This window comes from Poecilia formosa, unplaced genomic scaffold, assembly GCF_000485575.1.
Source record: "Poecilia formosa unplaced genomic scaffold, Poecilia_formosa-5.1.2 Scaffold70, whole genome shotgun sequence".
Classification (NCBI taxonomy): domain Eukaryota; kingdom Metazoa; phylum Chordata; class Actinopteri; order Cyprinodontiformes; family Poeciliidae; genus Poecilia; species Poecilia formosa.
Window position 1 is genome coordinate 1,722,528 of NW_006800009.1, and position 18,305 is coordinate 1,740,832.

The window sequence follows — 18,305 nt, forward strand, 5'->3', positions numbered from 1 at the left end:
TCATTGCCTTGAGTATGTTTAATCGAAGGCTCCTGTGTCGTCGTTTTGCATTTGCATCGTGATTTCACGTATTTCATAGGTTACAAGAAGCCACTCAGTGTTTGTTCGCAATGTAGCCACCCTCGACTAGAACAAAAACTTTAATGTTGCTATGTTCAATTGTATCTTATTTCTGGTTAGAGTTAACTTACAGTTTCAAATCTTTTTTCAATTTTGTCATCCACACCTCTTGAGTCTTTACATATGTGATGATGCTACAACCACAAACATCTGTATATTTTGACACAAGTGTTGCAAATGTTCTTGTTGACGTAATTTAATCTGAATCAAAGAAAAAACATCCAGGTTAGAATGATGCATGACCTGTCATATCTTGGTGAAATAATATAAATTTAACAAACTGTACAGGAATAGAAGGGGTTTAATTGTTAAGGAGCAGCTGTGGGTGGGAGAGCTTCACTTCAAAATTAGAAAACATTAAAGAAAAACTTAGCGATAAAAGCACTGAGTTGAAGTTTTTCAACTTTTTTTTGCTAGAAAAATCAGTTCTTTTTTACAAGTCACCAATTTAAAGACCCAGTTTTGGACAAAATAAAATATACATAGAAATACATCTTTGCATGTAAAAAAAAAAAAAAAAAAAAAAAAAAAAAAAAAAAAAAAGACATGAAAAAGGCAATGAATCATGAAAACTTTCTGTAAGTTGTCTGTCTGTCCCACTCTCATATGGTAGAAGGGATTTATCATAAGAGAAGTGCAATAAGTCAAAATGTTCTTCTGTGTACGCCAAGCTGCGCCTCTTCGCCGCGTCTCAGAGTCGGGCTGAACCTTAGTGTTCTGCCGGTTCCAGCAGCAGATGTGGAACTCATTAATCCTGTACATCTTGGCCTCTTTACCAACCTTTCATGTTTTCTTCTAAAAATTCAACTTCGATAAAGACATGAGGTACGACCAAACCGGTGTGATATTATGCAGCTTAGGAACACCTCTGGTGTGTTTCCACTAATTTGAATGACACCCACAACGGAGCCAAAGTCTGGGTGAATGATTTATTTATTTTAGATCAAAGTGCTTTAATTAAAAAAAGGCATTAAAGCAGGGCATGATTAAACATCAACCTTCTCCACCACAAACTTCACATTTGGCTGCAGAGTTGCAGTTCCATGTTCGTAAGTCTTGTGGTTTTACAAAATACCAACAGGGATGCAATCTCAACAGAAAGTGTCTTCATTGCCTTGAGTATGTTTAATCGAAAGCTCCTGTGTCGTCGTTTTGCATTTGGATCGTGATTTCACGTATTTCATAGGTTACCAGAAGCCGCTCAATGTAGCCACCCTCGACTAGAACAAAAACTTTAATGTTGCTATGTTCAGTTGTATCTTATTTCTGGCTAGAGTTAACTTACAGTTTCAAATCTTTTTTCAATTTTGTCATCCACACCTCTTGAGTCTTTACATATGTGATGATCCTACAACCACAAACATCTGTATATTTTGACACGAGTGTTGCAAATGTTCTTGTTGACGTAATTTAATCTGAATCAAAGAAAAAACATCCAGGTTAGAATGATGCATGACCTGTCATATCTTGGTGAAATAATATAAATTTAACAAACTGTACAGGAATAGAAGGGGTTTAATTGTTAAGGAGCAGCTGTGGGTGGGAGAGCATCACTTCAAAATTAGAAAACATTAAAGATAAACTTAGCGATAAAAGCACTGAGTTAAAGTTTTTCAACATTTTTTTTGCTAGAAAAATCAGTTCTTTTTTACAAGTCACCAATTTAAAGACCCAGTTTTGGACAAAATAAAATATACATAGAAATACATCTTTGCATGTAAAAAAAAAAAAAAAAGAAAGAAAAAAGATCATAACAATGTTGTTGCTAAAAAGGTTTAGCTATCTTTCAAACTTTTGGGACTTCAATCTGAATTTTTCTCAATTGGATCTACACTCAAGCTCAACACATGGCAAGGGGTTGGGAATTTCTTGGAAATTTGTGCTGTTTTCATTCATCTTTTGGCATCACATGCCTTGTCATCTCTAATTAGGAGCTTGGCTCTGCCAAAAATGCTGCGATGAGCGCTGCAATTTGCCCACTTCTTATAGGCACACCTTCGTAATGACGCATCACAGAAAACCATTTATAGACGGAGTCTTCAAGCTTAAAATAACATGAGTGACACATTTACAACTCCTTGACATATTTTATTAGGCGCAGTGTGAAGTGTCAGGCTAACTGAACAGTTTTATAATTGATGTAGCAAAAAGCTGTACTTTAATCCCAACCACAGTGCCCTGTAAAATAATCCAGCTGCTTCAAAATTTTTAACATTTTGTCTCAGAAGAACCTCAAACTATGATAGACCAACATAAAGCAGAAGGAATGTAAGCAACAGGAGCTCCACAGGGTAATGTAAAGATCTTTGCATTTCCTGTTGCTTCCACTTTATCAATTTGTTTACAAGGTCTTTTACATGAAACATCAATAACATATCTTAAAAATTGTGGTTGTAATGTGACAAAGTGCAACAAAAGCTTAAGAGGCCTGAATATGAATGCCATTGCCAGGCACAATAGAGTAAATGTTATGCGTCCAGGTATAATTAATACAGATAAGCCCCTCTTCATGTAATACTGCACTTCTGTGCACAGAGTAGCAGCTCTGGTTTGTCATTTGCAGGAGATTTCTGCTCTCTGCAAATTAAGTTTTCAGGTCAATTTTTTACTTTGTCCATTTTGCTAAAATTTGAGCAAAGCTAGACAATGAGTCACATTTTTTTCTTTTTCTTCATACGTCACTCAGGTTTTGTGCTTTGGAATGAGTAAACAAAAATGTTGGGGGGCGTGACTTCTCTTGAATTACCACATTTCCTCACTCACTGGTAGACTGACCCTGAGGTCAGTTTACCAGCTTATTTTCTCCTCTCCAACTAGCAGAATGAAAGGTGTTGGTGGGTTTTTTTTGTTGTTGTTGTTGTTTTTTTTGTCCCTAACCCAAACGAAGGAACAAACTGCAGCCCTGCTTTTGATTGTTTTAAATCTTTGTTTAAAATCTAGCTGTTTTCCGAGGCTCATGCTGCATTTCATGTGATTTTTGATGATTGCTTTTAATTTTTCTTTTATTCATTATATCTCTCATACATTACCGAGTTTGTTTGCTAGTTCTTTGGTCCTATAAGGGTGTTTCTGATTGGTTAATGGATTGATCAGGTTGTTTGGCTGATTATCAATACATTCTCCAACATGAATGCAATATAACAGCAACTAATTTAGGACTTATGGACCATTTGTGGACAACAGATTTTCTTGCTTCTCATGTTGCATTCAGATTCCATCCATATTTCCTTTCAATTGGCAGAAAGAAAAGTGACTTAAGAACTTCAGATCTTTTTCTCTTTGAAAACTAATCCTATTAGAGAACATATTATCTCTTTAAAAATCCTAGCTGAAAGTGAGTCGCATATAATAGACCGCAAGTAAACATTATGTCCTTGCAGAAAAAAAACACCAGACAGAAAACTTTAATTGACTTGGGGGTGATGTCTGGATTGTAGATAAAGAGTTTATTTCACCTTCACAACTCCAGCTCCTGTCCCTTTCCTTCAGTAGGTAAACCGAGAAAAAAAAAAAAGTTATTTAATCAGGAGCCTGCAGGGTTGCAAATGGCCAAAATTCATTGACCTGAGCTGTTTAACCAAGTAGAAGAAAAAAAAAAGAAACAAAGTACTGAACATGTAAAGGCTCTCTGTGTAAGAAATGAATCAGATCAAATGCATAGCTAGGGTTTTGTTTTGTGTCCTGTTGCGAAACTACAGATGTATTCATCAGTACTAGAAGAAAGTGCACCGGTTTGACGAATCTTACCTACTTTTGCATAAAGACAAGTCTGATCTCTGACTCACCACCCAGCAGGTGTGACGTTTTAGGAACCCTGGAATCCAGGCATTCTTGGGATTGTTTCCTGACACAAGTCATATTGTCCATGGCCAAACGACGCAAAATATCTCAGCAACATACTGCATCCTGTTCATTGGATTATTTTTTTGAACTATAAAAACTTTATTTTTGACTCCTTTTAATGCAAATAAAGCCTTAATAAGTTAAGTTAACTGCAGACCAATCGTCCTGTCCTTAGCAGTGCCTGACCTGTCACATAAAACACATTTCTGATATGCTGCAGCACAGTGCTTAAATAAATACTTAAATACCTGCATATGAGTTTGATACACAAAGCACATTTAAATATGTCACTACCAAGTGATTTAAATCTCATCTCTTGCCAACTTGTTAAATCTCTGACTCGCGTACGGAGTCAGGTGAACACATGAGCCCATCAGACGCTGTGAAGGATTTATTTTCCTCTGTGTCAGGTGATAATTCTCAAAGCAGCAGCAGAGGGGGTTAATGAGGGGTCAAAGAGTTCAGATAAGAAGCAGCCGTTCTGCTGCACCTTCTGCAACCTGCAGCCCACTGATAGCTGCTGGAAGTAGCTGACCTCTGAACTCCGCCGGGTCGAGTGATCAACAACCCGGGGTCATTTAGATAAGTCCGATAGAAACAAGTGAAGGATTTGTATGTCACCGCGAAATGTCGACGAGGCGCTGATAAATTGTTCTTAATGATCGCAGCCGTGTGCTATTAGTTTCCACGGCCGTTAAATTGACGCCAGATATCAAGCTGTTTTAAAATGGGATTAACTGGATTATTTCTGATTGAACAGATAAATTAATAAATCAGCTTCGTCAGGGAGTAAATGACTCTTGATGTGTGATTCTCATTGTCCTCCTTCCTCTTTCTGTTTTTGTCTCTTCCAGCAAAGTGACCATCACCAGTGGACGTGGATCACCCAGTGGAAACCGTAATTTACTGATAGCACCCTGTCTCCTCTCTCAGCTGGCAGGCCATCATTACATCAAGCACTGGAAGAAAGGTGCCGTGAGAAATGGAAAGAGGACCTTCAAGGAAATGTCAGAGACAATCGCATCCTTAAATTTACTCTTTACACTCTGATTGCCAACCTTATAAACTCTCAAATGACACAATGACATCCCCCTGATTGCCCAATATTTTGTGTAAAAGTGATTTCATTGCATCTGGACTACAACAATAAACAGTGTCTTGCAGAAGTACTCATACCGCCTGCATAAATATGAGGTAGACGTTAAAGGATGCTCAGAAACTTTGAAAAATGTACAACACGTTTGTGCATTTCTTCAATAAATCCAGCACAAAAAATGTCTCCACAAGTCACCTAAGTAAATTATTTTACATCTATGTGTTGTAATCTTTGTAAAAAAAAAAAAAAAGCAAAAACGCAGCTGATCTGTGAAAGTCTTGGGAGTTTGCCAGAGAACATTGTTAAAGAAAAAACATGACAACATAAAAACTCACCAGCCGGGTCAGGAGTAAAGTTATGGAGAAGTTTAAAAAAAACACTACAATGGCTGTGAACGTCTCATGAAGTTCTTTTTAATCTGTCCAATCAGAAACGGACAGATCACGACACAGCTGGATCTAAATACACTCAAATGCTGGAAGAAACCCTGTTGGGTTACAACAACCATCCACCAGAGGCTTTATTGGGGCAGATTAGATCAAAGTACATTCATGTGCCTCGTTCAGGTGTCGTCAAAGCCCCACGCCTAAATCCAAATGAGAATCTGCGGCAAAACTGAAAGCTGGTGTTCAGAGACGCTTGATGTTGCACATCAGTAGAGACGTATCCCCAAAGGACTAGAAGCAATTACAGCAACAGGTGCTTCTGCAAAGTGTTAACTCTGAACGTGTAGGTACACTGGGCTTTTCAGAGTTTGATTTGTTTGAAAAAACTGAAAGAAATGTGCTTATTTCCTTGCACTTGGCAATCATGTGCCAGCTTGTGACCTATCAGATAAATCTGATGAAATGAATGGAGAATTTCTAGTTGTAATGCGTCAAAATATAAAGGAACTCACTGGGTGTGAATACTTTTGTGAGGCACACAAAAACTGGATTACGTGCTGCAGCTCTCCTTTTCTTGTCCCATTTGCAGAAAACCTCGCCATCTTAATAATCTTAGCCCTCATTGCTGGCATGTTTTTCAAGGATCCGCTGTGTTTTTTGGATAGCAAAAGCTGTCACAAACTTTTCACGACTGTTCCTATTTACCGTGTAGCCAGACAACAGTCACCTTACACAGAGTTAGTGCCTGTTAAAAGGAATCAATCAAAACTCTGCGGTCTGTTTTCTGTTCGGCCATGGCCTTCAGTCACTGTGGTAAGTGGGAGCAACTTTAATTTGAAAACAAACCTCTGGCAGGTTCTTTTTATGCAGACACAACAACGGAAATAGTGCTTAGTTATGTTCTAATTAACATCTTTCTGGTGTGTGTGAGTGTGCATGTCATATGTTATTGTCTAGGTTCAGAGCCAATGATTTGTTTTACAGCTGATGGTGTGACTTTGGTTGGTTTTAGAGGTAAAGAAGAAGAAGAAGGAGAAGAAGAAGAAGAATAAGAAGAAGAAGAAGAAGAAGAAGAAGAAGAAGAAGAAGAAGAAGAAGAGCAAATTAAATAAACTAAAAATGTTCTTCCCTGTGTAAAGATAATAATGCATAAAAAAATGTATTTTCTAATTCAGAAGTAAATTAACTCCTCAAAGTAAAAGTTGCAGAAAAAGTTTCAGCATTTAAAATATGTATTAATTCCAAGGCCTAAACGTGCCCTCAATTATTTTACCATTGCCCCTTAAGTAATTGATTTTGGGCAGAGAAAAACAGGAGGTGGAGGGGTGATCCTTGTTGTTACGAGAAAAAAAACCTGCAAAACCAATAAATGGGAAAATAACTGACGTCGTAATTCCTGAGTGCAGTAACCTTGCTTTATTGATTTGCTTTTTTTTTCCATAAAAGACATTTGAGTTACAGCCTCAAAGTTGCACCCATGACAGCATAAGTCACAATAATTTGTCTATTTTTGATTTTTTTTTCTTCTTCTTCTTCTTCTTTTCTTTTTTTTTCTTTTCTCACTGACGCCACGGTAAGGCGAACAGTGAACGGACAACAACAAAAACATGCAGAGAGACAAGATAATGAGCTTCTCAGGTGACTACATGCAGTGATTACCAGGTTTCTGGTGTTACCACAAAAACCTGCGCTCTGTCTTTGCACACACACGCACACACGCATGCACACTCTTGAGAGATCCTTGGTTATCACACCCTTCCAGATTGTTACCAACTACTTATGGAAAACACATACACACGTACACACGCATCTCAAGATGTGGCCACTCTTGCCAATATGAGCACAGTGTTAAGAACGGTTGTTGTTCCGTGTGCGTGTGTGTGCGTGTGTGTTTGTGGGGTTTTTTTAGTATCTCTAAATTCCTAGCGTTGCTAAGGTGCTTTGGGAGGGGGATTAACAGACGCTGGCGCCGATGAGCAAGCCTCGCAGATTTCCAACCGGCAGGAAAAGAGACAAAGAAACACGGGAAAGACGGAGGAAGAGCAGCAGCGGGTTAGACAACAGGGAGACGACAGTAACAGCTTGTGTAAACACGATGACTTAAGAGACGCAAAGAGGGGTAAGGCGACAGAACAGGTATACTAAACGGATGGTTTGAACTTTTAAGCAGACCTGTGGGAAACTGCTTTTTCTTTTTTTTTTTTATATTGTGTTCTCTCCATCTCCTCGCCGTCTTCCTCTCTATTACTTCCCATCTCTTCATTCCCACCCCCAAGGGCAATGATTTCAGATCGAGACGCTTTTGTGTCGCTTTTTTTTTTCCTCATCATCTTCTTCTTCTTCAAACTTCAAACACTGTCAGCATTCAGGTCACGCTGCTGCGCCCCGAGCATCGGTGACTGCGCTGTCTCAGGTGAACATCTCTCCCAGCGCGTCCTTTATGACTCTCTCCTTCCCTTTCTACTGATATCAAAAGTTTGCACACCGCTGGTAAAAAAAAAAAAAAAAAAATGGCAGGTTTTTATTGAACTGGAAAACAAACAAATCTGTTGGAGGGAAAAATCCGCAATAATCTGGTCGTATAAATGCACGCATAATCTTGAATGAATAAATCATTACATTCCAACATTCTGTGTTTTTTTTTTTTGTTGTTTTTGTTTGTTTTGTTTTTTTGTTTTTTGGTGGGGGTTCGGGGGTTCAGATCTAATATCTGTTGAGGTTAATTTGATCAACTTCAAACAAAGTTCAGCTGCACTTGTAAAATTGCTTTTTTCATCCTTCAGCTAAATCCATATCTTGAGGAGAAGCTACACATTATTAAAATGATCCTGTTGTGGAGGTATCAATGAAAACTGCACAGCTTTACATACACACCAGTGCCAGAGTGAATCCAGTGATGTTACAAAAACCGGTCTTTTCCTCCAAAATCTACTCTGACAAGATGAAAATTGGTAAGTGAGGCCGCCAAGAGAATGACGGCAACGCTCAAGAAGCTTCAGGAGCTTCAGGAGTTTGTGGTTAGTTCTGGTTGTGACCTACGTGCGACGGCAGTCTGCTGTTTTCTCCATGTGTCTGGATTCAGGATTAGGACGGAAAGACAGAAGTAATTTCTTCCAAATAAAACATTAATACCTGGCTAAAAGCTGTCATGTGTCAGGATGGTTTCACCATGAAGTTTTAGACTCCAGGACTAAATATCATAGATCTGTATGGTATCCTGTAGGAGGCTTTTGTCACAATCTGATAGATTTGGTAGATTTGGCGCATATCGTCGTGGGAACCTGTCAGACTCCTATTTAAAATGCTGAAGGCTGAAAATGAATCAAAAAGTGCTTTAACAAGATGTTGATTTAAGGGTTTGCAGTTATGAAAGCAGTTTTTTGGATCTTGCTTATCTTTAAATTTTTCCATTACAAATATATATATATTTTATATAATTGTACTGAATATATGTCACATTGTGGATGTAGATACAGATCTATTCGATACGTTACTGAAAAGTCTATTTATTTTAGGAACTTTACCACTGAGTGAAATACATTGCATAGGTGACTTGCACACAGATAGATGTCTGAAAGCCTTTTCTGTGTTCGCTATGATAATTTTCCTCTTACAACTGATGAAAACACAACATTTAAAACTGGGATGTCGCATCAGACCAATAAAAAAAGCAGTATGTTCAGAAAAAGAAATGTGGGTTTATGCCTAAAACCTCCCTAAAGGTTGTTATTATCAAAAGGTGCTTTTATTCTGATAAAAAGGAGACTCATTGGGACGTATATTGTAATTTATTGAATATGACTGTGTTAAAAGTGACATTTTCTTTAACCAAAGTAGGTGCAGCAGTAGGGGCAGGGTGGTCTACATGCTTGTTTTTTTGTTTTTTTTTTTTGTTTTTTTTTTAATCCACTCCCCAGACTCGGCTTCTCAGGTAAAGTGTAACTAGATGCCGCCTGTTTGTGGAGTACAAGGCACTTGACCAAGGGCCAGCACTGCTCCTCCTTCATCTCCCATCCCCTCCCTCCCCTATCCTTCCCCTAACGGGATCAGTTTACCGCCCCCCCAGCCACTGACACCTCCACTCCTTCCCGATCCCTCACTGAAAAGTAACGTACTTTGCAGCCACATCGCCGTCAAGAGGAAGTCAAAAAGCATGCGTCTGTATATTTGTACACCGTCCAGACAGGTGTTTGAGACCTTGTCTGGACCTCGGCAGCTGGGCTCCTGTAACCGTGCCCGTCTCTCTGCGAGGGGTTGGCTAGAGTGACTGAGTTGGCCGAGGTGCGGCGGCGGCTGTCTTTCAACCACTGATCCCTGAGAACTACTCATCTGATCAGCCTGGATCTGCGCTTCGCGGCTGCCGGGGTCACACAACCCAACCCCGGGGTCAAGCAGCTAATTACAGATCCCTGTGTCCTCCGTCTCTGTCACCGCTGGGAAAATGGCGAAGGTGGGGAAAGAAGAGGCCGAGAGGAGAGAGGATAAAAGGAGAAAATATCGACTTAGACATCAAAAGGTCAACATGGAGGGTAAACCAAGCTGTACGTTTCTTCCTCTTGAGGAATAAAATAAAAATAGACCGAAGTTCTGTGAGGTTCTGGAGCAGAATCTGCATACTGGATATGGATTTGTATTTTTCAGCCTTTCTTCGCCTTCACTCTTTAATACTTACTGAATTAGCCCAAAATACGTTGCCTCGCAAAAGTATTCACACCTCTTGAAAATGTTCACTGTATGTCACACCCCAAACTGGATGTTGTGACAGATCAACACAAAGTAATGCACCAGCTCTTTCAACAGTGAACTTCTTCTCACCATTTGTCCATAAAATACCAGTTATGCTCCACAAACTAATCATTGTCTGTTTTGACAGATTCTTCCACTTGCTGCAGATGTTTCTCGGATTGACGGTCTTGCTTCCCGTCACCTGATGGTTTAGGTGGACGACCATGTACTGGTAGGTTTCCAGTTGGGGCTTTTCTCTCTTTTATTTTCAGATGATGGATTGAATAGTTCTGCATGAGATGTTCAAAGTGTGAGATATTATTTTACAACCTAACCCTTCTCTAAACCTCTGGACAATTATATCCCTGACATGTCTGCTGTGTTCCTCGTCATCATGAATCGGTTTCCTCTCCGATGTTTCGAACCTCTGAGGCCTTTTCAGAGCAGCTGGATTCATATTGAGACTGAATAACATGCAGGTTTATACTGTTTGGTAATTTGGTTACTTCTGCAGACTGAATTTTGTCTTAGCAGAGCAGAAGCTATCTTTAAATGTTTTTGTCTGTAGGCTGAAATATCAACACTCACTTCCATTTCTTGTAATACGTTGTGTTGATGTGGTGCGCAAAGTCTCAGAAAACACAAAGACGTTTGTAACAAGATGTGAAAAAGCATCAGAGGGCACGACTACTTTTGCAAAGCTGCTGTTTGACTCACAGCTCTAAAGTAACACAAACTCTCCTCTTTTGAGAATGTTTTTTTTTCTTTCTGTCATGAAAGAGTTTTTCTTCTTGTGACTTTTTTTTATTTGCTGTCTCCACCGACTGAGCTGTGGGTTATAAAAGATGCTGCACTCCGGCAAACAAAGTGAGCACACATTCACACACACACATACACACACACACGCACAGACACACACGCACACACACACACACACCCACACGCACACGCACACACACGTATGCATAAAATGAAAAAAAAAAAAAACTAAACTAAATAAATAAATAAATAAAATAAGCACCTACCAGACCAGTATTACATTATATTAGACTGCAGGTTCATTAATCACAAATGCGAGGGCTTCTCAGCCAACGTAGGAAATTAATCAAAGAAGGGGACATTAATCACATGCATGAACAGCAGTAGTTACACCTGTGACAAAGCCATCTGATTTAAACGTGTTGCTCCAGCCTGTGTTAATGATGCCACCCAGGGCCAGGCAAGGCAACCTCTCCGCCATCACTGAAACAATAATGCGCTAACTATGAAGCAATTTTCTTAGGTGTATGCTGATGCACGTTGCTCATGGGTCAGTGGGTGTTGCAGCAATTACCAGGTGCAGCTTTTTTTTCTCACAGCTTGACCACTGCGTTTTTCACTAACTGTTGAAAATGTCTGTTGAAATTAGCCATACTTAATATTTTCCAACTGTTTTGCCCCGACCCAAAGATTATTCATTTGAAAAAAAAAATAAAAAAAAGTAGAAAGTTGAGGGGAAAAAAATACAAGATGGTGTAAGAGAGGCTTGACTGCAAAGTTAAAAAAAACAACAAAAAAACACACAATACACGTTTGTGGAAAAAAAAATGTTTGTATGAAGAAAAAAAAAGGGGAAAGCATCACCTGCAAGTGTGGTTACACTGCCCTCTTTTGAATGAACAGCAGTGTTTCTCAGGAATCCACTGCAGGGGCGGAAATCGCAGGAAAATTACCCATTTTTTAAATTTCTAATTTAGAAAGTATAGATGATTTGAATTAGGACTCTTAGTATGTACTGTAAAAATGAAGTATGGTGAAACGTTAATTAATTGAAATTCAAATTGTCTGGAACTAATTCAATCAAAGGTACTCGCCTCTGAGGATTTGATATTTTTATCTGCAGCAAAATCAGGTTTTATTCCAGTTAGAGAAAGAAGAAAGCGGCAGAAATGTGGTCACCACTGTCAGATTTCTTTTTGACTTAAAGAGTAGGACAGTGACAAATTTATAACATGCATTATACAACAACTATAGCTTAACGTTTCCAGAATATAAATCCCATTTTCAACTACAGACATATATAAAAGCTGCTGTACTTTAATACATAAGTATTGTATTCCATAATTACTATTAACAGCAAAACACAATTATTTAATTTGTTTGTAGTGACAATTTTTAACCATTCAAGCTGTTTAACAACACTGACTCTGATCGTTAGAGTAATGTGGCTGGTTGGGAAGGAAACGGGACAAAAAGGAGGAAAGTTTTTGATAGCCAAACAAATTTTAAAAATGCAACTGTTTTTGACATATTGATCTTGTAAGCATCATAAAATCATCAACTTTTGTCAAATCTTACAATAACCAGTTCCCTTTGCATTTATTGGAGCACCAGGTAAAGGTGTGTCCAAAAAACTATATAAAAAAAATTAATTCTTCTCTTATTGCAGAAACATAATCTCCCACTGAAAATAAATGCTACACTTTACATCCTCCTTTCTGCTTTTTCTTATTTATTTTAATTCCAAAGTTTACACCATACATATTAACTTGTAACCATTACCTGATGTATAAAGATCAAACTGCTTTTCTTAAATAGCTTCTCTTAATTTTCCATTTTTGAATCAAGCCTAGGAATAATGGGATAACATGATTTCAATTACATTTTAATATATTTTGCATCACACAGACAAATGAAATCAAGGATTACAATGCACGATTTTAAAAGCAGTCTTGGAAAACTAAAATACTTCAGTAATATTTATTTTATAGAAATTATTTGGGGTTTCACTATTTCCACATCAATGTTGTAAAGTAATTTAAAAAAAATCTTTGAAGTCTTAATGAAGGAGTTTTATCCACTATGTTAATATACTCAAGTTACTCTAAGAGTCAGATTAATCTAATAGTATTAAAGAGGAATTGTTTGAAGGCATGTCTTTATTAAACCTTCCAATAAATATGGAAGACATCACAACACTTTATTATATAAAAACAAGGAGTATTTTTATACATATTGTCAATGATCTTCAATCAGTTAGTAAATGTGATAAACAGTTATTTATGTTAAATGTTGCAAATGTGGTGAGATGTTCATTGCAGGGACAAATCCAGGATGAGAGCCAAAACCTAAACCCAAAGCAGAATTATACAAGTTCAGACGTTTTACATAGAACAGTTGTTTTTCTTTTGTTTTTTTGTTTTTTTTAACAATAATTTGTACTCAAATGATTAGATTTACATAAAAGAAGTTGAGCGATCTATGGAGGTTGGGTTGTGGAAAGAAGAAATGACTGAAAGATCCTTAAAGTGGCACAGAAAATCAAATAAACATAAGAAAATTAATCATTTTCAACAGTCGCAGAAGCATGTACGTCTTTGTCATTGATTCCTATTGTCTTGTATTAGCAAGACAATAGGAAGCAATGCTACATAGTGGGATGACTCAAAAAATTAAAAGGATGGAAGCTGTAGAATCGGGAAAATGTGTCATAGAATAAATAATTGTATAAAGATTAACTGTCAATGCCCACATCATTGTTGTTATGCTTCCTGAATTAATCCTGCAAATCCAGATCTCCATGGTGACGAATGGCAATATTTTCAGTTTTCACAGATCAAAAAGCTTTGAGAAGTTACAGCTGGAAAACTTTAAAAACACATTTAATCAATAACTTTACATTAGATTATAATGTCATCCGTGTAATTATTTTCTTAATACAAAAGAAAATGTTTTCCAAGACAATCATATTTTACCTCATAGAAAACACTGAAAGAGACACTTCTAAAATGTGTGGCATGTGTAAGATGTATTTGCAAAGTATTTCAAAGAATTTCAAAATATGTTGGTACATTCAGTTAGGTGCTGCTGCACAAGAGTTGCACTCAATTATAAAACCCGTCCACAGATCAATCTTTAAAAGTCCAGATCCCACTAAACTATGAGGCAGCTTGTTATAATAACATTAGCTTATCTTGTTATCATTCCTCTGCTGAGGCTTTTAGCAGCGTCTCTTCGGGTTTCGATCCGTGTTTGGCTCTGCCTGGCGCTCTGGTCCGACAGCACCGCTCATTGACCCCTGTGGCTTTGACAGGCAGCTCTGATAAACTCAGATCACTCGGAGGCAGAGAAACCAAAGACTCGGCCTGATTAGCAGGCGGCAGGAACACGAAAGATGATGAGAAGAAGAAGAAGAAGAAGGAGAGAGAGGGAGAAAGAGAGAAGAAGAAGAAGAAGAAGGAGGCAGGTTGCTGAAGATTGAAAATCAAAACGATGACGGCATCACCAACGTTGACCCCTTGTTGTTTATTTATGGGGCAGCTAAAGAGGACCTCGGAGCAGAATGCTCTGCTAAGTTCCAAATTACCACCTTGCCCCTGCAGACTGTTTTGCACCTAAGAAGTTACCTCCCTTTGTTTCTCTTTGCTTTTCCCCTCTTTTTGTCTCACTTGTCACCTTCTTCTAGCGTGTTCAGGTATTCCTGTAATCCAGGCCGTGCCTTGTCAGGAGGGAGAAAGTCTATCTCAGGGTGGAGACAAGTGCTCTGGGGAGCTGCAGTAAGCCAAGCCGGTGGTGTGGTGGTGGAGGGAGGGAGGGCGGAGGACCAGAGAGACGAAAGGGAGGGTGTGTTGGGGGGGGGGGGGAAGGGGCAGGTAAAGGGGATCGTGTTCATGCTCCTGGGGACAGGAGACTTGGCGTGGTACCGCACTGCCCACCCAACATCAACACTCTCAGGTTCCCTGCCTCAGATGGGCCAGATAATCACCCTCTCTCCACAGGGACCATCTGGAGGCAAGAAAGGGGAGCGAGAGCCATATTTTATTTCCATATAACATAAATTCACTCATCTTCTGCTGGGAGAAAGAAGAAAAAAAAAAAAAAACTTTTTGTCTCCTCCTTTCGTCCAACAGCTGACAGCTGATTCACACAAAACATCAACACACGAGCGCCACATGCAACGCCCGGCTAGGCGAAGGCGTCCAGCACATGTTCACGCTCGCAGCAGCGCTGAGAGCCTCCTGTTTGACGGACGCTGCTATCCCTGTAGAGATCAAAGGACAGCCACTGTGATTATCATCTCACCGTGGTAACCGAGAAACCCCTAATCCCATAATAATCCCTCACGGCCAGTCAGCTCGGGAGCGTCCGACCGCCTGCAAGGAAATCACATGTGGACAAATACATGTGCTAAAAAACACACATGAGCACTTTTCACACCTCGGAGTAAGCAAACCCAGGAGAACAGCAGCTCACATGGTGTGCATGTTTTCATCACACCTTCACACACCTTTAGGACAGAAATTTGTGAATAAAAGGATAGTCCACCTTTGAGTAAGACACACATCTGCTGCCTCTTATGCTCAGGGGTTTGTTTTTATTATTTTTATTTGCCCGAAGGTTTGAAAAACATCTACATTAATTAGTTTAGTGAAACCTCTTCATGAACAAAAACCAGATAAAGAAACAAGTAAGAAAAAACATAAAGTGCCTAACAAAGCTGCTCACGCTTCACAGGTTTTTCAAAAATGTGATTGAAAATCTTTGACGCCTCTAAAGAAAATGTGGCGTAATTAATTACCTTTAACACGAGGCCGTCTGTGTGGGGCTCAGTCTCCGTGTAAAAGCCAGTGGTTCTGTCTGTGAAGACCACAGAGGTTTGTGAGAGCATTAGAAATCAAACATGAAGACTGAGGAACACACAGCAGAGAGCTCAGAGATAAAGAGATGAAGAGTTTTAATGCGGTTAGCGTATAAAACGATATGGAAAACTTTGGGGAACTCACATGGTACTGCTTAATCCACCATCTGAAAATTAAAAAGTCTGCCACAGCAGCAATCTAGTCCACCTGAGCTGCCAGGCTGGATTAAGGAAGATAACTACAAATGTCACTTTTGAAGGAAAAAAAAAACATCTGTGAAGTTTGTGAAAATATGAACAAGTTCAATAGGTACTACTTTTCAATATAATGTGCTGGTTTCCAGCTTGCTTTTGTTTTTTTTACTGGGGGTGAAGTCAAACTCTCACTTACTCTAAACAGGATTGTGTGAGATTAAAGAATGGATCAAGGCACAGATTTTTAATTTTTTTTTAAATTACAGACATTTTATCTCAGATATTTGCAAACGTAAGACTTCAGACTTGAGGAAGGCAATCACACTATAAGAATCTGCTTTACAAATCGAGTATTAACTCAGTCTCCCTCCAGAATGTGCAAGAATGTCCATTTGGGTGTCAGCGCAAAACACAGCAGTCTGACAGTAAAAGCAAAAATAATGTGAGCCATTGTTTGCCTGGCAAAATGTAAAATGCCGAAATCTATGGTGGATATGATTTAAAAGAGCATTTGTCACTTTGAATAGGTTCAAAAATATCTGCAAGTGGAGCAGGATGGCTGAGAGGGATAGTATTTTATGTAATTTTATGGATGGATGAATGTTGCCTGTATGAGACTTTATTTTGTATTTTTTAAAAGAATAATAAACAAGCTATTATTTTACAGCCATTACCGTTTTTTTCTAACATGTACCTCCAGAAGTTATATGTAGTTTTTGTTGTCGTTTTCTTTGTTCTTTTTTTTTTTTTTTTTTGCACAAATTTTCTGGATGCAACACATTTAACTCCGTTTTCATACCGAGTTTTTCTAAACAACTAAGGGAATGTATGAATTGTAGGCAATTAAAGGTCTTTAACATTTTTCCTTGACTTTTCTTTTTCTTTTTTTGAGTGCTCAATTTCTCACATAGTGATGAATACCTTTCCCAACACGCTAATTTGTGCAACCACAGTGGTGTGCTAAAGTTTCAAACCACCGTTTCTTCCTCATAAGGAGCCAGACGGAGTCGAGGTGTAAAAATGAATTACGTCAACTTCAATAATTCAAACAACTTGCATCTTGTGACAGACTGTGCCTCAGCATCCATTTTTAAATGCTTAACAGTGTAAAATCTTGAGATGCCTCCGATAGATCCAACACTAGTTTGTAGCTTAGGTTTAGCGTCATATTGATGCTTGAAGCCAAATTAATCAATCTAACGAGAACAACACTTTCAGTTTGTGTTTGATTGATCATTTGTTTATAATAGCAGTCCTAATAAATCTTAGGCTGTTTTAAATCCTATTTATGTCCTCTTGCCTTGTGCCACGTTGGTGACTAACCTGCATTAATGGATTGAGAGAAACAGAGTTGATTAAGCGGGTTGACTCCGATTTAAAAACCTGCAATACCTGCCAATACCAAACCGCTGTTGTCGGAAGCAGCGTGATGGTAGTTGGCTTCATCTCTCTCACTGGAAAAACAAAGCTCCTCATCATTAGAGGACATCTCAGTAGAGAACTATATCAAGATGAGATTTTGCAACCAGTGGCAATAATATCATGTTCCCTCATTTGGATTGAACTCTGTTCTCCAGGATGCTAACCGTCACTCCCACTGACCATTTCCAGAAGTGGAGAGGATGCGATGGCATTTCTGCAGTTCTGACCTCAACCCTGTTCAACACAGTTGGGACCGACTTGGGTGTGCTGCTCATTGAGTGGCCAATACAACCACACTGGCTGACTCTCAACATCAGAAGAATGGGATGGCATCCCACAGCAGTGTCTGACCAAGCTGGTGACCAGGATGAAGAGGAGATGCCAAGCTCTCTTGTGATTGTGTACCATACCTGTCAAGTCTCCTGTTTTGGCCGAGAAACTACCGTATTTTTACCCCAGCCTTTCCTGCCGGCTTTCGGTATTAGTATTTCCCTGTATTATTGTAAATGTGTATTTGTATATTGTTTAATTTCCAATATTGTTGGGGGGTTTTTTTGTTTTGTTTGTTTTGTTTGTTTTGTTTTGTTTTTTTTAAATATTGATCATCCAGTTTAAAAATCAATGAATAAACTTCTTTGTATTGGAAGAAAGGATCCACCAGTTCACTGAACTAATTATTTTACTCAAATCAGAAATGTATTTTTCTTACATGAGGCACAATTTTAAGGGTGAAAAAAGACACTGGGCATTTTCCATTGGCTAAAATTATCAAGATTATTCCAGACAAATACCTCAAATGTCACTATAGTTATTCATTAAAGAAATATAAGGCAAAAAATGGAAATCCCATAAAGCCCTTTACACAAGACAGCAAATACCATTTAAACTGGAATTTAAAGCA

At 38.7% G+C, this 18,305-nt stretch overlaps 1 protein-coding gene and 1 long non-coding RNA gene across 3 annotated transcripts in view; both read left to right on the forward strand.

Annotated features, from left to right (window-relative positions):
* Nucleotides 1-6,464, forward strand: part of sox1a (SRY-box transcription factor 1a) — a 106,544-nt gene extending 100,080 nt beyond the window's left edge. Inside the window, exon 3 of one of the 2 annotated variants that reach the window (XR_001662556.1) lies at nt 4,818-4,879. Coding sequence is in view for 1 of the 2 variants with exons in the window: in XM_016673094.1 (XP_016528580.1) it covers nt 4,818-4,865 (48 nt within the window). In the remaining variant the exon portion in view is untranslated. Of the gene's footprint in view, nt 1-4,817 lie in introns of both variants that reach the window. The other variant, XM_016673094.1, reaches the window with a different exon arrangement.
* A 1,631-nt stretch (nt 6,465-8,095) lies between these two features.
* LOC107836615 (uncharacterized) lies at nt 8,096-17,954 on the forward strand. Its single transcript, XR_001662560.1, has 2 exons — nt 8,096-10,402; nt 17,560-17,954. It is a non-coding gene; the product is annotated as an uncharacterized LOC107836615 (long non-coding RNA).
* The last annotated feature ends 351 nt before the right edge of the window (nt 17,955-18,305 follow it).